The sequence below is a fragment of the Coturnix japonica genome, chromosome 1 (genome assembly GCF_001577835.2).
Source record: "Coturnix japonica isolate 7356 chromosome 1, Coturnix japonica 2.1, whole genome shotgun sequence".
In the NCBI taxonomy this organism is placed as follows: domain Eukaryota; kingdom Metazoa; phylum Chordata; class Aves; order Galliformes; family Phasianidae; genus Coturnix; species Coturnix japonica.
The window spans coordinates 173,128,550-173,152,765 of NC_029516.1; the positions used below are offsets into that span (position 1 = coordinate 173,128,550).

At 47.2% G+C, this 24,216-nt stretch overlaps 1 protein-coding gene across 4 annotated transcripts; it reads right to left on the minus strand.

The window, feature by feature from the left end:
* Window positions 1–6,376: 6,376 nt before the first annotated feature.
* TSKU (tsukushi, small leucine rich proteoglycan) lies at window positions 6,377–22,266 on the minus strand. 4 transcript variants are annotated; one of them, XM_015852488.2, is made up of 4 exons: window positions 22,020–22,266; window positions 21,280–21,308; window positions 18,877–18,962; window positions 6,377–9,891 (listed from the first exon to the last, which is right to left on the minus strand). In XM_015852488.2, the coding sequence occupies exons 1-4, from the start codon at window positions 22,249–22,251 to the stop codon at window positions 8,826–8,828; spliced, it is 1,413 nt and encodes a 470-aa protein (XP_015707974.1). In that variant the 5' UTR covers window positions 22,252–22,266; the 3' UTR covers window positions 6,377–8,825. The 4 variants fall into 4 exon arrangements, with proteins under 4 accessions (XP_015707974.1, XP_015707976.1, XP_015707975.1 ...); XM_015852490.1 differs by lacking the exon at window positions 21,280–21,308 and having other exon boundaries at window positions 22,020–22,131; XM_015852489.2 differs by lacking the exons at window positions 21,280–21,308; window positions 22,020–22,266 and adding an exon at window positions 19,276–20,779.
* Between the last annotated feature and the right edge of the window lie 1,950 nt (window positions 22,267–24,216).

Genomic DNA, 24,216 nt, shown 5'->3' on the forward strand with positions numbered 1-24,216 from the left:
GTCAGGAACACCAGGGGGTCCTTTCTTCCTTCTCTTGTGTCTTCATCACGATTCTGAACCCCTTTGGGGAATAGATTTCCTGTCCATCCCCTATCACTTGAGCACAGTCAGACCGTGTCTATTGCTGTTGTAATAAAATGCCAAGCAAACCCAGAAACCTCTAAGTAGTTCCGTGATTCATATGAGGTTTGAAGAAACGTGGAAGCTTATCTATCTTCCAGTAGACTACGGGATAGGAGCCAGGAATTTCTGAGCTCTCTTCCCAGCATTGGCTTCATGCTCTTGAGAGGGGAATCTCAGTCTGTATTATACATTTCCCCTTGATTTGCCTGACACGTCATACACCAGATGAAGACGAATCCTTACACAGGGCAGTTTGTGCTTCCTGAATTCACAGACTGCATAGCCAAAAGGCACCATGAAGATTATCTTATCTGATATTTGGTATAAATAAAATAGATTTATTTCGCCCCCCCCAGAATTTGGACCAGAACATCTCCTTTCATAGATAACCTAATCTTTATTTCAACATAAGAAACACCAGGGACTCTGCAGCCTCCCTGATAAGCTGTTCCAATATTTAATTACCTAAACAGCAGTGAGTTGGTGTCCACTTCAGATGCTGAATTAATGAAGTGCTATCTTCCACCCATCGTATCTTATTTTCCTTATCAGCATGACTGAATATCTCCCCCCTTCCCTGCTCTGCTATCACACAGCTTTCCCCTATGTTAATATTCATAGGCAATGATCCCTCTCAGCCCTCTCTCTGATGGATAAGGTAGCGTTCCTAAATCTGTACAGGGTCCATTTATGCACCTATTTCCCCATCTCCTTCTCCCCCGATGTCTATGCTAAGCCCTTTCTGGTAATAAAAGGGTTAAAAGCCCTTCCCGTTAGAGCCACATTTGGAGATCTGTCCATGGTCCAATTTCAACACTACCTAATGCATGTTTTGTTAATCTCACATAACACAGTTTTGAAGAAAAAAATAAAGCAGAATGCCTTGGAGCAACTGTGATGCAATAAAACCACAACAGCTGCCTTTATCAGCAGAGGCTCAGTGCCTGCAACGTAATGAATGCTGATGAAGGCTTTCTGCTTTGCCACATGATTGTGTTTATAGACGGCTGTGCATTTGTCTGGGTTGCAAGCATGTTGATGAAATCCCACATTAACTACTCTCTTGTTTTGCTAAGATCTGATGGCTGTCACACATCTATCCATCCCCTTCTGCCTGTGTTGCCCTAGCCTGGGTCCCATGCCAGCCCATTCCATATCCCTGAGGTTCCCTAACACTTGTTAGAATTTATGTTAACAGCCTATCAAGTCAGTCCTCCTGATGCTGAGATATCCAGAGATACTGATTTGAAAGATGTTGTTGCCTCAGATGATTCCTTCTTGCTGAACGTGGTTGGCTTCCCATTCCCTTCACCTCGTCATCATACTTTCAACCAAACAAGGACTAGAGAGATCTATCAGGGAGGTGGTCACTTCCATCCCCCACACATTAAGCCACGGTGGATGCTCTCTTCTTCTCTGATTAAGTCCAGTTTCTTTGCATGGGTGAACTTGGGGGCTATGCTACTGCTCTGGATGACTGACATCAGCATCCCATGTCACTCTGGGCAGTGCAGTGTATTGGTAGTGGCTTTGCTGCAGTTGTGTAATTTACAAGCCAGACCCCACAGACCCTCCTAAGGCTCCCTCCTGCCTGCCCTAGTCCAAAGAGATCCTAGTGGGACTGATGGAAGCTGTCTCTTGCTAGCAGTGCTTCTCTGGATTACCCAATTAAACATGATGGGGCAATTTCTGACCTTATCTCCACCCAGCAGAGCCCTTTATTTTCCACATGTGCTGTCTGCTCAGTCTGCAGTGCATAGCAGGTGAGTGGCAGAAGAACGGGTCCCATAGTTAATGAATCTTGTGAAGCTGATAAAAATGCTATCTGCTGCATCCCAGGCTGTGCCTTTTGCTGTAAGTAGTTAATGCCATCAGCATTTCAGACATAGCTGAGACACACCATTGCTCATAGATTTTGTGACCTCCTTACCACCTCTGTGGGGTTAAGGATGAGGAGTCAGCAGTCAAAGATGCAGGTGAGGAAGATTTATGTTGGAGCCTGGAGATGTGTTATGGGAAAGACAAGGGCTGAAAACTGGTTCTTCAGAGAGACCTGCAAAAGCAATAGAGATGAAAGGGTAAATCTGGCTGATGCCAAGCCAGACTCACAAGGAGCATAGGCCAGTTGGCCTTTACAGCCCTTAGTTTTAAGACTCAAGTCAAGACACCAGATTTAATCTGTAGCAGCATGGATGCACAATCAGCTGTGGGTAAGCCCCTTGCATCCCTGCTACCCAAAGCTCTTAAGCTGAAAGCAAATGATACCATCTAACTACAGTCTTCACATGGGACCATGGCTGTGAAGGACAGGGGATGTTTTCAGCATCTCTTCTGTGTGAAGTGGAACCACCTGATGAAACCAACTGACCTCAATGTGATGCTTTTCTTTGGGATCCCAGAGCAGAGACAATTTCTTCTGCCACACCAAGGACACTTCTTCCTAGGAGGGAAGTGGGATAGCAGAGTAGCAGGGCTGCTCTGGGCTCAGGCTGCCCTCCTTTCTTGTAATCAGGAAAATTAGGGGTTAAGAAACAGAGCTGAGGAAGGTCTACCAGTGCTGGATTTCCAGATCCCACTGGCCTTTGGGATTTTATCTGTTCTTCCACCTGCATGTAGAACTATTTCAGTCCCTGGAAAGAGCAACTGTGGGTTGGATATTAGGAAAATATTCTTCTTGGAAAGAGTGGCGATGCATTGGCACAGGCTGCCCAGAGAGGTGGTGGAGTCACTGTCCCTGGAGGCATTCAAGAAACATGGGGATGTTGCACTGAGGGACGTGGTCAATGGGCATGGTGGGGATGGGTTGACTTCTGGATTTGGATGATCTTTTCCAGCCTTATTGATCTTATAATTCTATGATTCCAAGTAACTTTCCTCTGAACTTGAAAATACTCCTGTAGTTTGAAGGAGGCAGGCTGAGCAACAAAAGCAAGTTACAAATTGCTTATCCCTATCTGTGCCAGATGACCAGTGGCTCAAGGAGACTTGTGTCCAAGTCACCAGGTCAGGCTGGCTGGGCTGGCCCAAAAGCACCACCTTTGTCAAACAGAGGAAAATCTCCTTTTTTTTTTTTTTTTTTTTTTAAACAACCAGCTGCTTTGCAAGGAAGTATTTGACTCTTAGGGATCTTTGGATATATACGGTGAAGAGTTTCACAGTCTGAGCAGAGCCCCAGACTGGTAAATCTGTAGCTGTTCCCAGGGCTCATCTGGGCAGGCACACAAGCTCGTTTTGTCCCTCCTAAACCAGGAGGGTTGGGTGGTGTAATGGGGAGACACTCTAGCTGGTGGGACACAAGCCAGACAGGTCCAGCTGCAGCCAAAATGCCTTGGCCAGTTGTCAGCTGAGCTCCATGCCAAAGCTAATAAGCCTGCCAGGAGCCAGGGCTTCCTTGCTTGGATGAAAAAAAATAAGCTAGGCTAATGGTGTTTGGCTGGCTCCGGAGCTCTGCTGGAAACTGCATAGCTCTGCTCTGCCATATAAAGCTGCTGCTCCAGGCAGGGCAACTTGCTTCCCTTCTGCAGCAAAACACATTGAGATCCGCGACAATGAAATGTGGGGTATGACAAGGGTTCTTCTCCTCTCCTGTGACCTGAGGTGGGTAAACAAAGATATTCCCATCTCCTTTCCACCAGACCGCTGGAGCTGTTGTCATAATGTTAATATCCCCTTTGTCACTCTGGGATGGAATCCCTGCTGCTTGTGGTGCTTCTGTTCTGCTTTGTGATGCTGGCTCTGATTTTAGATTCAGGAAGGAGGGAGCTGAAGCAATTCAGACAGCATTGCCCTAGTGTTGTTGCCCATGGGCTGTTCTCTGTGCAAAGATGGCTTAGCTATGCTTTTCTGGAACTGCTGATATCCAGCAAACAACACTGAATGAATGGCTTGGATTGGAAGGAACCTCAAAGATCACTGAAATCCTCTTCTGCCCATCTCTATGAAGATCATAAGCCCTGTCTATATTTAACTATTATTTAGTGAGTCCTACAAAAGGCTAAGGATAATCATTTATGGAAGGGGTTTTAACAACTGGATGTTGTTGGATTAAGAACTGTAGAAGAGCCATGCAGACACAACAGAGCTCTGTTCCAACCCTGGATCTCCTTCTTCTCATCATCTGTCCCAAGTGGTGGAAAAAAGGCTGTTGAGATAGATCCTCTATGGATTCATACTCCAGTCACTTTGAGATGCCTAGCAGAGTTTCTAGCAAGGAGGTGAAGGGGATAGCTAATGCAAACTGACAAACCAAATGAGCACCTTCTGAAGCACCACAAGAAAACTGTGATATTGTGTGGTCAAAGGATAGCCAGCATGGAAGAGGGTCTCCAACCTGGTTATGGGGGAAGTGACCCACAGCCTGTGTCTCTTCCTTGATCTTATGTGGGCTGAGACCCTGCAGTACACTGTTCTACGCTTCTGCCAGTCCCTTGGGTATCTCTGGACAGTTCCTTTATCTTCAGTCCCATCTGAAATCAAGGGAAAGCTTGATCCCACTGAAATACATGTTCACACACAGCCACCAGCCTCACTGCTGGTACTGTGCCCTCTACTCTATCCTGGCTCTCATCAAAAGGGGCTCTGGGAGGAAGAAGCCGTCTGTTTCCTTTAGCTTACAATAAAGTGAAGCAGTTCAAAGAGAAGGAAAAGGAGGTTAACGATCTCTTTGAAATGTAGGTTCAAATTCCCAGCACGGCACAAGTCAATTACCAGCAAGTGCCGTGACACACATCCACTGCTAACGAGGAATGGGAAGGGGGTTTATTGGTGCATTATTTCCTGGCCTGGCAAAAGTACATTGGTGCTTTCCAGCCTGACTGAGTCCGGGTGTGTGAAGCAGAAGTGCTGGAAATAAAACCTGCAAAATGGAAAATATACAGTGGGGTGGCTATTTTTAAAAGGGGACGGCACCCAGGGCTGCTGTGAATGGGTCACATTATCAGTCAGAAGGGAATTCTGTGGGCTGACAGCTTGGAGAAGCAGCTCCTACAGAACAGAGATAAGGATTGAGTGATTTGGGCTATCGGGAGCTTCATCTTTTTAAATGAAGACAACAGTGTTGTGCTGTGCTGTCTCTGACCCTTGGATGTAAGTGGGAATAGGGGAGGTGACCCTCAATTTCCCCCTGTGCTGGAAAGGAAGGTGAGAAGCTGACGCTTCTGTTAGTAAACACCAACTCAGCCACTGTTCCACCTCCCTAAGCGTATCCTCATTGCTCAGCCTCCGCTGAGGTTTTCCAGTTTCTAAAAATATTCAGCCTCTAATTAAAGCATCCATCTCGCTTGCCAGGACAAATGCATCCGGCCACAGAGCTGGGCTGGTCCTGAAGACAACCAGAGCTTGCCTGGCTGGTTGTCCTGGTCTGGGAGCCTTGGGTGACATCTGGTATTGGAGTTTAGTTTATGATTCCTTGATGTCAAGCTGGTGGCAGCTTCAGGAAGTAAGCTCCTCAGATTTTATTACACTGGATATAAGGAAAGTTTTTTTACCATAAGGGTAGTGAAGCATTGGAACAGTATGCCCAGAGAGGTGGTGGATGTTCTGTCCCTGGAGACAGTGACAAACTGGATGGGGCTCTGAGCATCTGATGGAGCTGTGGGTGTCCCTGTTCATTGGAAGGGAGCTGGACCAAAAGGCCTTTAAGGGTCCCTTTCAACTCAAATGATTCTATCATGGTATGATTTTCCAAGCCTGAAGTCAACTTGTGCCTTTTCTTCTTCTGTGGGTGCTGTGTTTTTGTTGTCTTAGTCCTGTGGTGGAGAGAGATCCATAAACAGCATAGGGCATCCTGCTGCAGGTGGGGTTCACATACCTGTTCCAACGTAAAAGACTTCAGATAGGCTATTTAAGTAATTCAAATAACCAGCAAAATGAGAGGAAGCTAAGATAGGGTGGAGGAGTACACAAAGTGCAACACAGTGCTGCTGAGGCATTCACAAGTAATTTGGAGAATCCATCTGATAGATGGATTCAGACCCATCACTTTGGGGACCGTGTCCTTGCACTGCAGACCAGGATGGCAGAATAGACCTCTCAGCCCTGTCCTGTGGCAGGAGAGATCCCAGCAGCTTTTTTACTAATGAACAGCCCAATGAGACAAGCACAGCAGTTTGGAAATGCAACACCCATATATCTTGTAAGGCTGAGCATGGCAAAAGAAGAAGCCATAGAGGAATGGCAACAACACACAGCATTGTACTTTGGATCCAAAAACAGCTAACACCCTCCCATCACTAAAACAATAAATCCACATTTGTTCATCTCCAAATCACTTTATTATATTGTGAGTAACCACAAAGTCTTACAATGCTGCCGAGGTTCTGTAAAAAACAAACTAATACAGCGATGGTATTTGCCAGCTTTTGCTAAGACTTGTTCAGCTATCAGCTAGTGTGAGATTACACCAGGAAATATTGCAGTCTTCAACTGGATTGTCACATTGGGTTTTACATTTACCACAGTGGTGCAAAGCCGGTGAATCTAACAGTATATGATCCCTGTAACCTTGCATCTACATACAGACTTATAACATTAAACAATTCTTTTTCTTAAATTACATTTTATTTTCTGCCAGCAGAAAAGAATTCTCTTAAAAAGGCAAGATCCACTAAAAAACCACCTCCTTTTTCCCAAACTGCCCCCTCCTTGCACTGCAATTGGCTGCTGTTCTCCTCCAGACCTCAATCTGCCTGCAGGCATTCCCACTGCCTTTTTAAGAAAACCACTGTGTTTCTCATCAATGTGAGGGCTGGTTGAACCTTCCAAAGGCTCAACAGAGAGGCAAAGCCCCCAACACTAACAAAAAGGGTTAAAATCCTATCTTACGGCCCACCATCAAAAAGGAGACGGGTGTAAGCACATGAGAGGGATTGAAATATCCAAAGTAAGGCGTTGAATCTGGGGTGAGCCCCCTGGCAGTGGCTGGCTTGTACAGGCTCAGCAGGTTTCTACCATCGCTGGAGACAAATGCTTTGGGCAACATGCTTTCCATTTCTGAAGACCTTTGGGGGTGTGAAGATGAAGTTTGAGCCCCTCCCAACACTCCCAAGGAGGACTGTGGACAGGGTTTATATCTCATGGACTTCCTCCTTTGGGGGAGATTCAGGTTAGGTATCAGAAAAAGGTTCTTTGCTGGGAGGTTGTTTGGGGACTGCAGCAGGCTCCCCAGGGAAGTGGTCACAGCACCAAGCTTGCCATAGTTCAAGAAGTGACACTCTAAGTCATATGGTCTTATTTTTGGGTCATAGTGCGTGAAGCCAGGAGTCAGACTTGATGATCCTTACAGGCCCTCAGGATTTCCTATGATTCTGTGATTCTCTCAACCTGTTTCAAAAACGTTAAAGTTCTCCTGATGCAAGGCTGGGTGTGGAGAACAAGCCACGGACCAGTCCGTGCAGGATCACCATCCACAATATACCCTCCCATCCCCAGGACAGAGCATGGCAGATCTGGGATGGATATCTCCATTGGTGGAGCTCCTATGAGGAGGATGAAAACTTCATGTAAAGCATTGTGCTGCCTTTGTCCACTTTCTCCTGGCCTGGAGAAGAAGTAGGATGAGGGGAGCTCCCCTTTGCCTTGCCAGCATTTCAGAGTGGAGGAAAAATACATAAAGCTCCAAGGACAAAGAAAAGCCATGAGACTAGAATGAAAATACAGCTCAAGATCCTTCCCATGATAAGCAAATTGCTCCAAGGTTGCAGGCTAATGCTTCCCCTGGCATGTTCTGGAAGTTGCCTCCCAGCTGAGCTGCAGATGTTGAGTTCAGCTGGGGAACATCAGCCTGGAGACAGTTTGCTCTGGAGTCCTCTGCATCTTGGCTGGTTAAGGTCATTGAGATGAAAACTATTGTCAAAGCTTTCTTCCAAGTTCACCCAGAAAGGAAGGAGGGAATTATTTTTTTTCTTTTAAAGCTTGGCTATGTGGTCTCTCAATTAATTTGCTTGATGGAAGCAAAAGTGAGATGCTTCTCCTTCTTTGCAATGTGTCAATGTCTCGCCAACATCAAAAAGATGGGAGATCGCCAAGGCTGGTCCTAAAGTAATCTGAGATACAAAGGATCGAGATGGGAAAATAGGAAGAAAAGAATGGAAAACTCCCTACTTACTCAGTGTTCATTGCACATCAATGCAAATATCATGCAAAACCCAGAACATTAGGAGCACACTGCGTTCAGGTTTGTCTGGAAATGTTTCTTCAGACTGAAAGTGCATGACAAGGAACAGGGTGCTGCTAATGAAGGCAACATCCAGAAGGCACTTCTTGGGGAATAATAATTAAAAACAGGGATGAAGAATGGGTTTGGAAGCCAACAGCTATGGATTTGGCAGGTTTTGGGGTGCACTTTGGAGAGGCCTATCTTTGCACCTGCAGACTGGTCTGGGGTGTGGAGTTTTGCACCACAGCAGCTCTTCTGCCCCAAGACCCAGCTTGGTCCTCAGTGTCCATCAGCACTGTTCTTGAGCTATGCAGCCCCCAAACACACCAGGTAGAATCTGGGGCCTGCGAGTGAGGATTTGCAAGTATATAAAACCCACAAACAATCAAGTATTGGCATATACAAATATATAAATTATTGACAGTTTTACAAAAGGCACGCTGCAATCCAGCCCAGTCCAACACCTGTGCAAACCTCATGGCCCCCCCTCCCTGCCGCCCCCACCACCCTCCCACTCCAACTTCCCCATCCCTTTCTTTTTCTTTAATCACAAAACATAAGGTGCTGCTGCTACGGCTCCATGGCTGTCGTGACAGCTGAGGACCTCTTTTTTGGTCAGCCCTATTTGTCGGTGGTACTGTCCTTCTTTGATGGTCTTAAAACACTGTATGTTCTTCCTCAAGGTGATGCTTTTGAGAGAAGGTAGGTATTTCAGCACAGTCTTTGGCAAGGAGGACACACCGGTCCCAGAGAGGTTGAGCTCTTGTATAGAGTTCAGGCCAAAGATAACTTCAGCAGTCAATGACCTTAGGTTGGGATTGTTGGATAAATCCAGAACTTGGAGGGCTGGTAATTCCTTGAAACTGTAAGGAGATAACTCTCTAAAGTCATGGAGGCTGCTGAGAGATAAATGAATCAAACCTTTCAGCCCCTTGAAGTCTCCTTTCTCAATCTTGGCCAGCGGGTTGCCATCGAGATTTAAGTATCGAAGAGGAATGCCTTGGAGGTTTGGCACAGACGTGAGCCTGTTTCCAGAAAGATTTAAGTTCTGGATGTTGGGGATGCTCTTTTCATGGTTCCTTGTAATTTTGCTGAGCATGTTATTGGATAGATCCACATTCAAGGGTTTTCCTTGACCCTTTGAAGCAAAAACTTCCATCGCTATATCCAAAAGCTTGTTACTGCTCAAATCTATGTCACCCAAAGGAGAACTGGAGAAGCAGTCCTCTGGAAGGACTTCCAGAGAGTTATGACTCAGATCCAAAGACTCCAGGTAGCGAAGCCTGGAGAAGGTTGTGGAGGAAATCTTGGCAATTTTATTGTAGCTCAGGTCAAGGCTCACCAGGGTGGTGTATCCAGGCCCGGTGAGCATTGATTCATTGATTGTTTCCAGTTTGTTTGAGGACAAATCCAAGTAGGAAGTATCCAGTGGGATTGGGACAGGAACAATGTGTGAGCCTATTCCGCTGCAGTCTACCTTGGTCAGGCTAAAGCTGTCAAAGAGACCAAAGCTTTCCACTTCACAGTGGCAGCCAGGAAAACAGGTTTTGGTGGTACTGAAACACGGAAGGAGAAGCAGCAGGTTGAACCAGGATAAGAACTGCATCGTTGACCTGGAAAACAAGATGACAAAAATTAGATTTAACTGCCTTACTTTACTGAAGCTGTGCAACATTTTGAGCTACTCATTCTTCTCTGTCTTTCCAATGGGACAGAACAAGCATTCTGCTAAAGTATTAACTAACTATAAGCAAATAACAAGGATGTCCTAAACACCATATTTCTCGTGTTACAGTCCCCAGTAGGAATTTTAGAAGATATTCAAGAGTTCAGCTTCCAAGAGCTGTACTTGATGACCAGGAGCTGGACTAGATAATCCTTATGGGTCTCTTCCAATTTGGCATATTCTATCATTCTGTGAACTGCTAGAAGGCTGCCCATTGCCAGTGGGCTGAATGTCTCCCTCACTTTGACTTCAGACACAAATTTAGATGTGTTTCAGCAGACAGACTCATTGCTTTATGTCATGTATCTCAAGCCAACCCCTTCTGGGTGATGGCAGGCAGAACAGACGGTGGCCATTTGGCTCTTCGCCTACCATGGGAACCAAGGACAACTTGATCTACCCCCAGAATAAGCTGTGATGGGCCCGGCCTCTCTCAAAGGCACTGACTGGAGAGAGCCAATTTATTTCACACACAGACTCTGGAGTCTTTGCTAATTAAGCATTCTTTCTGATTAATGATGCTAGCAAGTGAGGAGATCTCTCCACCCCTCTGATTTTGAACCACCACCACCTGAGACATTTATCTCTCTCCATCACTGCAGCCAGGGGAGGAAGAGAGCTCATCTGTACCTCCCACCTCTGCTGGCCCTTTTCTGATCATATTCTGGCAGCAACTCTGCACAACCATGGGCAACTGCAGCTGTGTGACTTCCAAAGCCAGCCAAAAAAGCTTTTGCTCTGCATCTCTGGGGAGGGTAAATAGGATCATGTAAGTGATCCTGCAGGTCAGCATAGAGGGCTGTCCTCCTTTGTTCCAGCTGAAGTCTTGTGTGATGGCTGCGTGTGCCTTGCAATGCGCAAAAGAAATGCAAAAGGGAAAATGCCTGGCCAAAATATTGTTCTGATCACTGATACAACTTGTCTAGGAGTAACTCCCACTTCCTCTGTGACCAGAGGGAAGGGTTTGGGACTCTGTCCAAAATGCTTGCAACCAAAGCATTGCTAAAGGCCAAGACACAATCCTCCGGGGTACATTATTCTGTAGAAACAACAGAAAACCAGTAAGATGAGCCCATCTTAAGTGTTTCTTGAGAAAAAACATGTGTAAGCAGAGGGGATACAGTGGATACTTCTGCAGATGCATTTCCAGATAACTCTTTCTTAATGACATTGATGTCAACCCCCACTCTGGTTCTACACAGGCAAACCGTTGCTCCATTTTGCAATCCTTCATCACTGGAAACTGAAAAAGCCTCAGTGTTAAATGTTTCATCTACAGAGAAGCATCTGCCTTAGTGTCACCCCGCTATTAGTGGTGAGAGGCTTAGTGATATCTCTTTTTTTTAAATCTCTTAAAATATTATTGGTATCTCTTCTCCCAGATCCCATTAATTAGCTGTTCCCACTTGATATCTCAACCTGGATAGTGCCTCCTAACTTCAACTTTGAAACACCAGTTTTGTTCCTGCTGGCATCTCATTCATTGTCTCTGGGGGCACTGGATCAGACCCCAAGAAGCTCCAAAGACACCTCAGTGTGAGACTGGTGAGATGTAATCTATTACTACTAGTTAAAAACTCCCTTATGGAGTGATTAGAAGCATTCATAGACTAACAAGCCACTTGGCCAATAGCTCTGATAAAAGATAAGAGAAATAAAGGAGCCGGTCACCTTCTAGACCAAGAAAAAGTGTTCTGTATATTGCCAGATAATCAGCAAAGAGCTTAGTCAGGTATGGGCATGCTTTATTGCTGCATGGAGCAATCGATCCAGCTCTTTGAAATGGGGAAAGAAACATGCCACAGGCATTTACAGTTCATCTGCGTACAGCGTGTATTTGAAACCACATCCAATTGCCTTTGGATGCCTGCCTACGAGCTGCTCTGTTGATAAAGGCAGGAGGCCAAGGTATCCCCTTGTGAAAGGGAGATGAGTTGTCTTCCTGCAGCACTGGGGACATTCACCCGGAGGCAATGACAGGAGCCTTGGGCCCATTGCCTGGGACAGTTACTGAGGATGTGGGGGAAAGACACCAGGAGAAAGCGACCAACCCTAGGACTGGTTTTACCCTGTTCTCTTCAATGACATCTTCATTTCTATGGCTGTCATGCTGTGAGAGTATTTCTGCATCCTGAGAGCTCCCAGGAGCTCTTTGGGATGGAGCATCACTCCCCAGGGCTCTTTATATCTATCTTGTCCTTTCTTCATGGCAAATATCCTGAGTCAACCCCACTCCCCAAGGAGTTCCCAGTGGTGGGTAACAGAGACAAGGTCAGAGCAAGCTCCCTGCAGGGTGTCAGTCTTTTGCCCCAAATCCCAGCTCCCCACATCTGCAGGTTTGCTCATCTCCTGCACCATCACTTAGCAAGAACCAGGAGAAAGCCTCACTGCGAGATTTCCCTGCCAAAAAACCTTAAAAGTCTCTCTGACTTTAAAACTAGATTGCAAAGGAAACCCAATCTGGGGGAGTGGGATAGAGGAAAGCCCTGTTGTGGCACTGTTGCAAATTCACACTTTTCACTGCACTTGCTTTCCTCCTTCTGTGTTTTCTTAAGGACTTTTCTCACTTGTCCAGTGATCCATAGCTGAGACTCTGTCACCTCATAGAATCATAGAGTCACTTATGTCGGGAAACATCCTTAGTATCATCTAGTCTAACCATTAGCCCATCCCCACCAAGATCACCACTAAACCAAATCGCCATGTACCACATCCATATATTTATTAAATACCTCCAAGGATGGAGACTTCACCACCTCTCTGAGCAGCCCATTACAATGCCTGACCTGGCTTCCTGTGAATAAATTCTTCCTAGCATCCAGTCTAAATTCACCCCCAAAAAATCCTTCTTACCCAGGTGGGAACTGCTGTCACATCCCACCTTGGTCAGAAGCCCATTGATCAAGGTCTCATCCCTTCATTGGGAATCAGATGAAGGGGGGTAAAATCTGCTAAGGACTAAACATATACTTGGAGACACCTCATCTCCCCCTTGACCAAGATGGAGTGGAATGATCCTTGGGGTTCTACTTCCCACCCTATTCCTGGCTGCATCCTCCAAACCTGAAGCACATGGACCAACCAGGATTACAGGAATGGGGAGGACTTCTCAACAGTAGCTCACAAACAAATCAAACATGACATGAATTCCTATGTGTTTAAAGCATGGCAGACAAGTTGGGTAGACTTTCAGCAGAGTCATTGTCCCTGGAGGTGTTCAAGGGCCAAGGAGGGAAGGGAAGGGAAGGGAAGGGAAGGGAAGGGAAGGGAAGGGAAAGGAAGGGAAGGCATAAAGTTTGCTCTTTGTCTCTAAATGCTTGGGAGGCTCTGAGATGCAACTGGGATGGACTTTAAAACAAAACATTCTCCTTATTCGTTACATAAAAGAAGAACGATCATCGGGTAGGGCTCTGCACCAGCAACAGCTGCGGATCTCCAGTGTGGACTCTGGCACACTAAGACCAAATGACACAACAGCCGCAACTACAGTTGGATTCCAAACATCACAGTGAGCAGAAAAAACTGGTTCAAACCAGACTACAAAAGACCATTAATCCCTTGACTCATGAACGCACACTCCTCCTGTGATAAAGAAATTGCTGCTGAGAAGTTTGTTTGGTTTTTTTTATGAATCCGTTGAAAGTAAAGGTCGTTCTGGCTTTTGCTCTTTGCTAAAGAAGGGTTCCCCGTGTGAATACAACCAAGAGATATATTTAGTCCCCTCTATAAAGCTTATTAAACCAACCAGTGCTTCCTTATGGAGGAGCTCATGGTTGGACTAGATCATCTGTTGTCTTTTCCAACCCCAGTGCTTCTATAATTCAATCATTTTTGGTTTAAATAGGAGCAAGATTTCCTGAACTATCTGTATCTTATTTCATTAGCTAGTTTAGGATGTCGGCTTTGCACTCAGTGTTTGGGTGTAGGGAGAGGAGACCTAATGAGAACCAAAGTACCTGTTGGTTAGGTTAGATCCTGAATTCCAATGGATAGGTCTGGGGGAGTTTATTGGAGTTTCCATAGGTGCTGGTGACAGAAGGATGAGGGTTTGTTTCTTGGCATTTCCTAATTCAATTTGATTTGATGGCTTGCTCAGTCAGGATCTGCCCCTCTAGCCACCTTTGGATGACAAATTATCAGAGGTGGTTTATTAAAGTGTAGTGCAATAAAATAGCAGAGCCATGCCAAAAATAAGAAAAGAAGAAAGGAGTGTGCAGCCCCATCTTCTCCTTATCCTTCACCCTATTTTTCCAACGCCAGCGCTGGGCTGGGGGCATTGAGCTGTTGAGGTGGCATCATTGACCCTTATCATTCCATGGTGTGAAGAGGAGCTGAAGTCATCCCAAGGATGATGAATGATGATTCTATGAATGCTTTTTCCTCCACCTTTCTGGTATCTTCAGAAAGTCAGAATTAAATGCAGGGCCAACACATTATCTATGAGATGACTTCTAATAATGGATGTGAAACCATCTCCTCTGCATTCCGTCAGGAGCTCCAAAACCAAAGGGGAGTTGTTAGCAAGTAATTACCCGAGTGATATTGGGAATCCTCATTAGCAGGTTATGTGGGAATTACATGCAATAGGCACCAAACTGGAGGTGGAAATACCCACACTGAAAATGGTCAACAGGGAGCCCAGCACCTCCAATCCCTACAGCAGCATCACATCATGGGTTTGTTGCCATTGGGTCAAATGATGTCCTTTGCTCTGCTCAAGCAGCCCCTGCAGTATTTCTTTTTTAAATTAACTAATAATAATCCTCCTTTCTTTACAACAGAAATTGAGAGCCCTTTTAAAATAATCTTTGCTCCAAATGTTCGTATCACAAATCCCATCTGCTCTGCAAGAAGCTAAGGGTGATTTCTCATCTGAGTGCTTAAACAACTAACAGTTTATTCCACTTATGCAATCCCCCCAGCACTGTCCTAGGAGGAAAATCAAGGTGTGTAGAGGGGTATTTTTGGCTCAAACAAAAGGAAACCTGTGTAGGCAGGTTTGCCAGCCCATAGGGTGAGTTCCAGCTGAGTTACATCTGCTGCCAAAATACGGCTGGTTCCTGCTCTCAGGTTATAACTGTTTCTTGTGGTGGGGGGAAACGGTCTCCTGTGGATTTTGAAATTGATTTTGTTCACCAGCCTCACACTGAGCTCTGCTTGTGCCTGGAGGAGGCAGTTCTAATGCAAGAGAATCGTCTCACCATCACCTCCTAACCACAGCACAGAATCATAGGATCACTAAGGTTGGAAAAGACCTCTGAGATCATCTGGTCCAACCACCAACACATCACATCAACCTGACACCTAAACCAGGTCCATGTGGCTTCTGGGAGCATTTTCAGTGTGGAACATGGAAGTTGGGAGCATCACCATCAGAACTGATTCCCAACACAGTCAAAGCAGATGACCAAGAGGGATGCAGGAGCTCAGGGTCTTCTCCAGCTCCAGCATTACCCCTGTGGGTGATCACATCAGAATGAGAGGAGCTATTTCGGCACAACCAAGCAGACAGAGCAGCCATTTGGCATAGCATCTGAGTCCCAGCTTCACCCACTCCAACTCCCAGAGACATGATATAATTCAAGAGGATTGTAGGATGAATACCATGCATCGAACCACTGAGAAACATTAAGATGTGCAGCATGGAGAGAGGAAGCCTCCTACACTTCTTGCTTTTTACTGTTCCTAGAGTTTTTTGGACATATCATGCACACCTGATGCGGTTTGCTTTCAACAACCCTGGTGTGATGGTTGCAAAAGGACCGTGATGGACATGGATGGGTTCTTCTGGAAGGGATGAGCTGAGTGGATGGAAAGGAGATGGGAATGGATGGGCTCCTGTGGAAAGAAACTGGATGGATGGAAGAGAGATGGATATGGATAGGTTCCTCTCGAGGGGATGAACTGAGTGGATGGAAAGGACATAGACATGGATGGGCCCCTCTGGAAGGGATGAGCCAAATGGGTGGGAGAGGTGGGATAGCACAGGAAGGTAACATCTCCCAGGGTGATGCTGCTGCTTCCTGGTTAGACACAAATAGCTCACCCTGCACCACGTGACTATGAAGGTTTTCCTTCTCTTTCTCTTTGAAGCTACAAGTTGGCTATTCAAATGCAAGCCAAAATGACATGAAAATCATAGGGAAAATAAATCTGCCCCAGTAGGATGCAGGGGCAGAGCCTCTAGTTCCAATAGATGGATTTTAAAAGGATCCTATGCTTTAGCTCTCCAAAAGGCAGCAAATCCCAACGTCCCTTCTCCTCACAGCCCTCCCTTTTGGGATGTCGATAAGGGAGGGCAAATCAGAGAGGCAGAGTTACACTGGGTGTCCTATGGTGCTGTCCTGGCTCAGAGCTTCTTTGCGGGCTTATAATTTGTTTTTGTGGCTGTCTCCCCCCCGCCTCCCCCTCACAATAATCTCCAGGCTTCTTTGCTGCCTGTGGCTGTCATTGTGCAGCTGCAGACCCTCCACCAAGGAGATAATAAATACAATCCTGGCCGTCATTTTTGCAAACAGCACAGCTGGAAGCTCCAGGCTCCTTCCCCTCCCGGCATTCCCCAGTGCCAATAATTCTTGCAACGTGACCACTGTGAACAATGGGATGCTCAGCATGGGGGCTGCCCAGCAGAGCATTGCTGGGAGCTTCAGGGGCTGCCTCCACCCCAGTGAAGCACTTGAGATATTCTCTCTGCCCTATAAGATTTGGGAAGGGACTTGGGGGTGGAAAGGGGGTTCTGGGTAAAGCTAACAAAGGCTATACGAGCAAGGCATTGTCCCCACTGTGGTTCCTATCTCAGATGCTCCTTGACTTCCTTAGTGATCACAGAAATCACAGAACAGTTTGGGTTGAAGGAGTTTGGGTTGACCTCAAAGCCTATCCAGTACCAACCCCTGCCATGGGCAGGGATACCTCCCATAAACCAGATGCCCAAAGCCCCATCCAAACTAGTCTTAAATACCTCCAGGGATGGGGCACCCACAGCTTCTCTGGGCAACCTGCGCAAGGGCTTCACCATCCTCTGAGTAAGAAATTTCCTCCTATCAAACCTAAATCTCTCTTCTAGTTCCTCTTGGATGGTGTTTTGGAGAGAAAGGTGACAGTGGTTGGTCCTAATATTGAGAGGTGAACAAGGAGGAAGCACGACAAGCCTCAAATCCACCACTCAAACCCCAAAATGAAATTCCTCTGCTCACGGGGAAGTTCCTGCCCAACACCAGTGTGCTGATGCTTTTGTCATGTCACAGACCTGACCTGTCACCCAGGATACACAAAACCACTACCATTTACCACTTAACCCTGAATTAAACCAAGTCCCAGCCTAATTTGACTCAGTTTTGCTCAACAGCAGAGTAAGGCCCAGAATTCTCAAACTACAGCAGCCCCATACTTCTGTCCCTGTATGGTCGGCCATAGCTTAGTGGGCATGGGTTGATGGAGTAGATGATCTTAGTTTTCTTTTATAGCCTTAATGATTCTGTTATTCTATGGCCAGCATGGTGCTGGCTCCTTGCTCCATTTTATCCTCCAATGCAGGTGGCAGCTGTCATACACTGTGTTGTAGACACCAGAGATAGAGACATCCCAGTGGGATATTCGGGGACAGTTCAGAACAGCAATGCTCCCCCAAAGCATGAGCCATGTTCAGAGCTCCTGCATGATCCTGCAATCCCATAACCATAGATCTAGCTACAGATGTCCCTATTCAGAGGTGACTGGGGCTAGGAATGCATCCTGCTCCATTAGGAGAGTTTCAGATATAATGGGTGTAAGGAATTACATTGCAGGCCCATCCACCCTAGCAGGGCTTTGCCTCTAAGTCTGAAATTTTCCTGGTGATCTCACATTCAAAGTCAAATAAAGAGTCTTATTTCTTTCCCCCTCAGCACACCTCAGAAAAAAAAACCCTTAGGAATCATCAGCAGCCCTGATGGGGAGGAATCAGAGCCCTTAATCTCCAAGGCACATGGCTGTCTCCTGACCCCAAGAGGACCCACACTTTGGTCCCAGCAGTGGGAACCACGTTTCCTCCAGCTGCACTTTTCCTCCCCCCTTAAAGATGGGTCTGTTCCCCTCTCCCTCGCATCACAACCAGGCACGGAGCAGAGGAAGGTGAGGAGTCAGCATCACAGACAGCAAAAAAGAATCACGAGGGAAGGAATGGGGAAGAAAGAGAAGCCCCACAGTTGCCAGCACTCAGCTGTTACACACAGCACATGGCCCTCTGCTAGGCTGCAGGCATGATAAAGTGCTTTTTTCCAGCTCGCTCCCTTTGGAGCCTGGTTAATGCAACTCAGGAATGTCCCGTGCTGCAGCGGCGGCCAGGTTGGGATAATCCCCTGCAGTCTTTGAGATTCTCAGGGAATGCATCCCCCCACCCCTCCTCTCCCTGCTGAGAGTCTCGAATCCTCCGAGAAGCAACAGCAGCAGCTTCCAGGAAATTAAAAGAAGTAAAAAATACATTGCAATACGAACAAAAATCCCAAGGCTTCCTCGGCCAAGAATGAATGGCTCAGAGCCTGCCATACATTCATCTCGCTGGGTCCAGGTGCCAAGTTTTCATACAAGAAAGGGCTTGCTCGAGCCAGCCTTTATCTCCTCCCGGCCCCCAACATCTCACTGCTCGGAAGTTTCTTTTGAAGCTATTCCAGGCTGTGAGTGCTGTGGCTGCTGCCTGCTCCAGCCCCACTGTATTGGTGCTATAGGGTCGGAAGGGCTGTGGACAAGGATGCCTCTTGTCTTATATCCCCCCCTTCAGCCTCTGCTTGGGGAAAGGGGGAGGAGGGAGAAGAGAGTGAAAGAGGAGAAAAAGCAGTTAGGGACAGAGGGAAAAGTCTGAACCTCAGGAAGGCAGTGCCTCATAGTGCCTTACCTCCTTCTGTTGGCTCCGTCTCGCACCGGGTTGGGTGGCACACGCTGCTGTCGCTGCAGCACTGGGTCAGTGCTGGATGCTTCTTCCTATGTCCCCCAAAAAAAAGAAAAGAAAAGAGAAGAGAAGAAAATTAATCAATTTTATACGTTTTGTTTGTTTCGCAGCTTTTTGCTCCCAGCCTTCCAATGCTGTTATATTTCCTCGCATACAGTCTGAAAAAATAAGGATGCAGCACAACCCCTTGCTCGGACCTTGCAGTCTTCCCTGCTGTACTTTGCTATCAGAAATCATGCTCCCCTGGGATGTCACATCCTTCCTCCCTCCAGGCACTTTGCAGTCGCTCCCTGCATGCAAGCTGCTCCCATTCATTCACCACCATGTGTCTCCGGCAGCACCCACCCTGCGCACCCACTGCCTCTGCAACAACGGGGATAGGGAGAACAGACACTGCTCAGCGCTGTTTATAACCCACGTGTGAACAAGCACCTCCCGTCCCACAGCCTCCCAGGTCTGGCACTGCCTCCCAGGGGTTATAAAGGGACCAAGAGCTGCCCCAGTGCAGAGTGACATTGGCTGCCGACTCACTTTGCTTTGGCACCGCAGGGCTGTAGGAGCAGCCAGCCAAGTTTAACGCTGTCAATCCTCCTGGGGATGTACCCTTAAAGCATTGCCATGGCGTCTCTCTAAGCTTCCCTTTCTGCACTGCCCGTGCTCACATAGCACTGCAATCAAACCCCGCGTGCCTCCAGACGAGCTCGGCAGCGGCGATCAATGTGATATTTCAGCGCGATGCCGGCAATGGGCACCGGCTGCTTTCTGCAGAGCAATGGCACAGTGTCCACGAGAGACAAGTTTCCTACTGTAACTTCAGTGAATGCTCTCATTCAGGCTGACGGCAGCTGATTTATCATGGCAGGCACCCGGGGAAATCCTCTGTCTCGGAGCTGCCATGACCAACACCAACAGCTCAGCTCATAGAATCGTAAAGCCGTTCAGGTTGGAAAAGATCTCTAAGATCATCTCATTCAACCAATCATAGAACCCTTAGGGTTGGAGATCTCTAAGATCACCTTGTCCAACCAATCATAGACTCTAAAAGGATTGAGAAGACCCCTAAGATAACCCCATCCAACTAATCATAGAGTCATAGACTCACTATGGATGGAGAAGGACCCTAAGACAATCCCATCTAATTAATAATAGAATCATTAAGGATGGAGAAGGCACCTAACATAACCCCATCCAACTAACTGTAGAATCATAGAATCATTAAGGATGGAGAAGGACCTTTAAGATAATCCCATCCAATTAACCATAGAATCATAAAGATTGGAGAAGACCCCTAACATAGCCCCATCCAACTAACCATAGAATCATTAAGATGGAGAAACCCTTAAGATAATCCCATCCAACTAACCACAGAATCATAAAGACTGGAAAAGACCTCTTAAGATCATCTTCCCAACCAACCATGGTTCCATCTCATCCAACCATGTACCTCCCCAGGCTCCAAATACCTTCACTGCCAACAAATTGCATCAGGGTTCTGCTGACCACAAAGGGGAACACCAGTTAACGGAGTCAATGCCACTTCCCCATGACCTGAACCCCTCTCTCCATCCTGGGGCTTCCCACCCATCCCAAACAGAGCAGCAGAGCTGACAGAGCTCTTTGTTTCGGGAGGGCTGACATGTGTTGTGGTCGGCCGCACTAATAAATCTGCTGGCCTCTGTGTCTCTTAATGACTGCAGCATTAATATGAAGTTTCCATGGTGCTGCTGAAAAGTTTACAGGGTGTGTGCGTTATCAGGGGAGCCCCGTGCTTTCTGACCTCCTGTTTCAAAAGTCACAACCAGCAGTTGCTTTTTCTTTCTTCTTCCTTTCCTTCTTTCTTTTCCCCACTTTCTTTTCCTTTCTTTCCTATCCTTGCTTTCCCCCTCCTCCCCCCCATTATTTCCTTCTTTCTTTCTTCTTCATTTTTTCCCCTTTCTTCCTTTGCTTCTTTCTTTCTCTATTCCCCCTTTCTTTCTTTTTCCCTTTTTCTTTCCTTTTTTCTTACATTTCCAACCCCCTTCTTCTTCCTTTCTTTTTTTCCATTCATATTTTCCTTCTTATTTTTTTCCCCTTTTTTCCTTTCTTTTTTCCTTCTCTTTTTTCTTTTTCTTTTTTTTTTTTTTGCCAACAGATCCACATCACCACACAAAACCCAAGGCTGCTTCCTTTCCCTGCCCCCTCCCCAAACACACCTTCCCCTCCAGCTTAATCCACTCAAGAGCCATGGGAAATTCCCAGGCGGGAGCTTTGCCGTGCTCGTATCTCTCCAGCACCCTCTTCATCCTCCTCACCCATCCTCTGAGCTTTGCCATCCCTTTCCCCCCGCCCCCCATTTCATTCTCCCCTTACCTTTGTGCGGCTCCTGCGAGCCTCTAAAGCTTAAGAACGCAGCCAAAAAAATAAAGAAAAAAATAAAGAAATTAAGATGAAAAAAAAAAACCAAAAACAAAAACCCTTCTCTCCGTGCTGGGAGGGGAAAGAAAGCGGGGAAGAGGAGGGGAGACAGGGAGCCCAGTGTGAAACCGAAGCGCTGAAGCCGGGCACGGGAGGCGGTGCGCAGCCTCCAGCTGCTGCTCGGATTACTTTGCAGCCGTGGCAATTCCGAGTGCTCCGCAGCCACCATTGCACGGAGGGAGGAGAAGGGAGGAAAGAGAGCGGGGCTTGGGATGGGTCCTACACCCCGACCTCCCCCATAAGGGATGGCCGCAGTGGGGAAAAAGTGCTTTGCCTCCAACCTAAAAGCTCTGTGGCTTCACTCCCCTCCAGCCCCCATCCCCACTCCGCTTTTTGGAGCAGATGTGACCCCGCACCGCCTCGTCGCCGAGATCCCACGAGTGGCAAAAAATAATAAGCCTTCAATGCACTGCAAAAAGTTTCCCCACTCGGAGACGCTCCGGGTGGGGGAAGGGACAACCCTTATCGATCTCCCCTCTCCCTCGCTCAGCACATCTCCACCTCCCCGGGGCGGCTCAGCCCTCCTAACTCCCTCCATCCCCCCCCCACCCTTAATAATAATAGAGAATTTGGGATGGCTGATCCTCCCCCTACCCCGCAGCACTGCGTGGAGAGAGGATGAGGAAGGCACTCACCGGGACCGGGGTCTGTTCCCACTCCTACGGGCACGCAGCGCCGGTTCCCACGGCGGGGAGCCGGCAGCAGCACAGCCTGGGGGACGGGAGGATCCTTCCTCCCTCCTCCTCCTCCTCCTCCTCCTCCTACTCCGCCGCCGAGGCGTGCAGCTGGCCGGGCAGGCGGGCTGCCCCCTTCCCCGCAGGAGGAGGGAGGAGGGAGCTCAACAGATGGCTGCACACAAGGGAACATCTGGGAGGAGGAGGAGGAGGAGAAGGAGGAGGAAGGAGGCAGGACTTGAGCTCCGCTGGGCGACTCCTGAGCTGATAGACCCCCTCCGCCCCCTCCAACCATCCCCCCCCCCCCCCCCCTTCCTTTATTCTTTTGTGAACTTAATTCTGGAGTGACCCCTCAAAAGAAAAAAGGGAATGTGTGTATTTGAAGCTGGTTTTACATCCCCTGGGTAAAATCCTCAAATCCCTTATCATGGAATCAGAATATCCGAAGTTGGAAGGGACCCACCAAGGATCATCAAGTCTCATGGCTCCACACAGAACCACCCCTTATAGCCCCATTGCTTTTGAGGTCTGACTTCAGAACTCCCCTCTGCTCTTTTTCCTGACCTGTATTCATAGAATCGTAGAATAATTTGGGTTGGAAAAGACCTCTAAGGTCATCCAGTCCAACCATTTTGCCTATCATCCATGCCTTCTAAACCATATCCTTAAGCATCGTTTTTACAGGAGTGGGTCCTATACCCAGACACCTCCCATATCCAGATTTTGGATGTGTAGGACACACACCCATCACTCCAAGGTACTGAGATGTGGTTTGTGGGCATGGTGGTGTTGAGCTGACAGTAGGACAAGATAATCTTGGAGGTCTTTTCCAACCTTAATGATTCTATGAGTAGGCATGGTGGTGTTGCACTGACAGTAAGACTGGATGATCTTGGAGGTCTTTTCCAACCTTAATGATTCTATGATTCCATGAGCAGGACAAGACAGCACCAAGGGCTCATTGGCCCCGTGCTGTAAACTCAGGTCCCAGTTTGGGAGACTGTGGGAGTTGGTTTGAGGCGCTGGTCCTGGCTCAGCACCAGCTGCTGCAGGAGACTGGAGCTAACAAACCCTTGAAATGTGACAAAGCAGAACAAAGAAGGCAGAACCCCACAGTCTGGGGAGCAGAGAAGCTGTATTCATCTGTTGTAGGATGAGTGGAGATTCCTGATGGTTGAGTTTAATGGCCCAAAGGTGGCTGGGCTCCATTTGAGTTGTGATACTGGAGAAAGGAATGGGAGAGTGCTTCTTGTTGTGGTTCTGTGGCAATATTTAGACAAAGGGATGGGGACCTTGAGTTCATGAGTCACAGAGGACTCATGTTGTGGCTGGCTTCAACACACACCTCACCCTAGGTGTGACCCATAGCAGGTCCCAAGCTGTGTTTCCTAACAAGTTTGGGATAAAAAGGCCCCAACAGGTGTTTACTTTGTGTAATGCTGGGGCTTTGAAACACATCACATGGCCCATACCAATAACAAAAGATTGCTCAGCCCCATCCATTGACACCAACATGTTGTTGAGATTGGGAGTCTGGGATTCCATCAGGTCATGACCACTCTGCCAAGGGGAGATCAGAGGAAATTTGTGCTCTGGACTCAGCTGTACCAAATGCTTTGTGGGAAAACCTTGGGAAAACCCCTTCATGTGGGTTATGATTTTCTCTCTGAAGCTGGCAGCGGTGTTGCAGCCATGTGCATTCTGCTGGCAGGGTCTGTTCCCCAAGGTCTCTGCACCGTTCATTTTTATAGCTCTGGGTAAGGGAAGTTGCTCAGCTGAAAGCTTTTGTTTAATTTTCCATTTTGTTCATTTTTCCATTCCCCTCTGTGGGCCTTTGTCATCTCCGTGTTGGCTTCAGTAAAGGAAAATGCCAGTTTGAGGCTGGGGGAATTGGGAATTAAATCCTACAGCTGAGACAAACTCCAGCACTGTCAGGTCTGGTGATTTGAAATGAAGAATTGAGAAACATGAAACCTGGCTTCAAACCTCAGGATTTTGCTCAAGAAAAATCTTTAATTGTTGTTTTCTTTATTTGAAGTCTATTGCTTTGCCGTAGCTGCTGGACATGGGAAAATCGAGTGCTCAGAAAGTCTGTTGCTTAGATGAAACAATAAAGAACTGAGTGGTGTCCTGTCTTGAGCTTGAATGTTAATAAACT

What these genes read in the sequence shown, in the direction of transcription:
- TSKU (XM_015852488.2), bottom strand. Translation starts at nt 22,251, where the DNA reads ATGTTCCCTTGTGTGCAGCCATCTGTTGAGCTCCCTCCTCCCTCCTCC. An exon ending in CTCGCAGGAGCCGCACAAAG is followed by an intron (nt 18,963 to 21,279) that starts GTAAGGGGAGAA and finishes TGGGGGACATAG; the next exon opens with GAAGAAGCATCCAGCACTGA. An exon ending in GACGGAGCCAACAGAAGGAG is followed by an intron (nt 9,892 to 18,876) that starts GTAAGGCACTAT and finishes CTTGTTTTCCAG; the next exon opens with GTCAACGATGCAGTTCTTAT.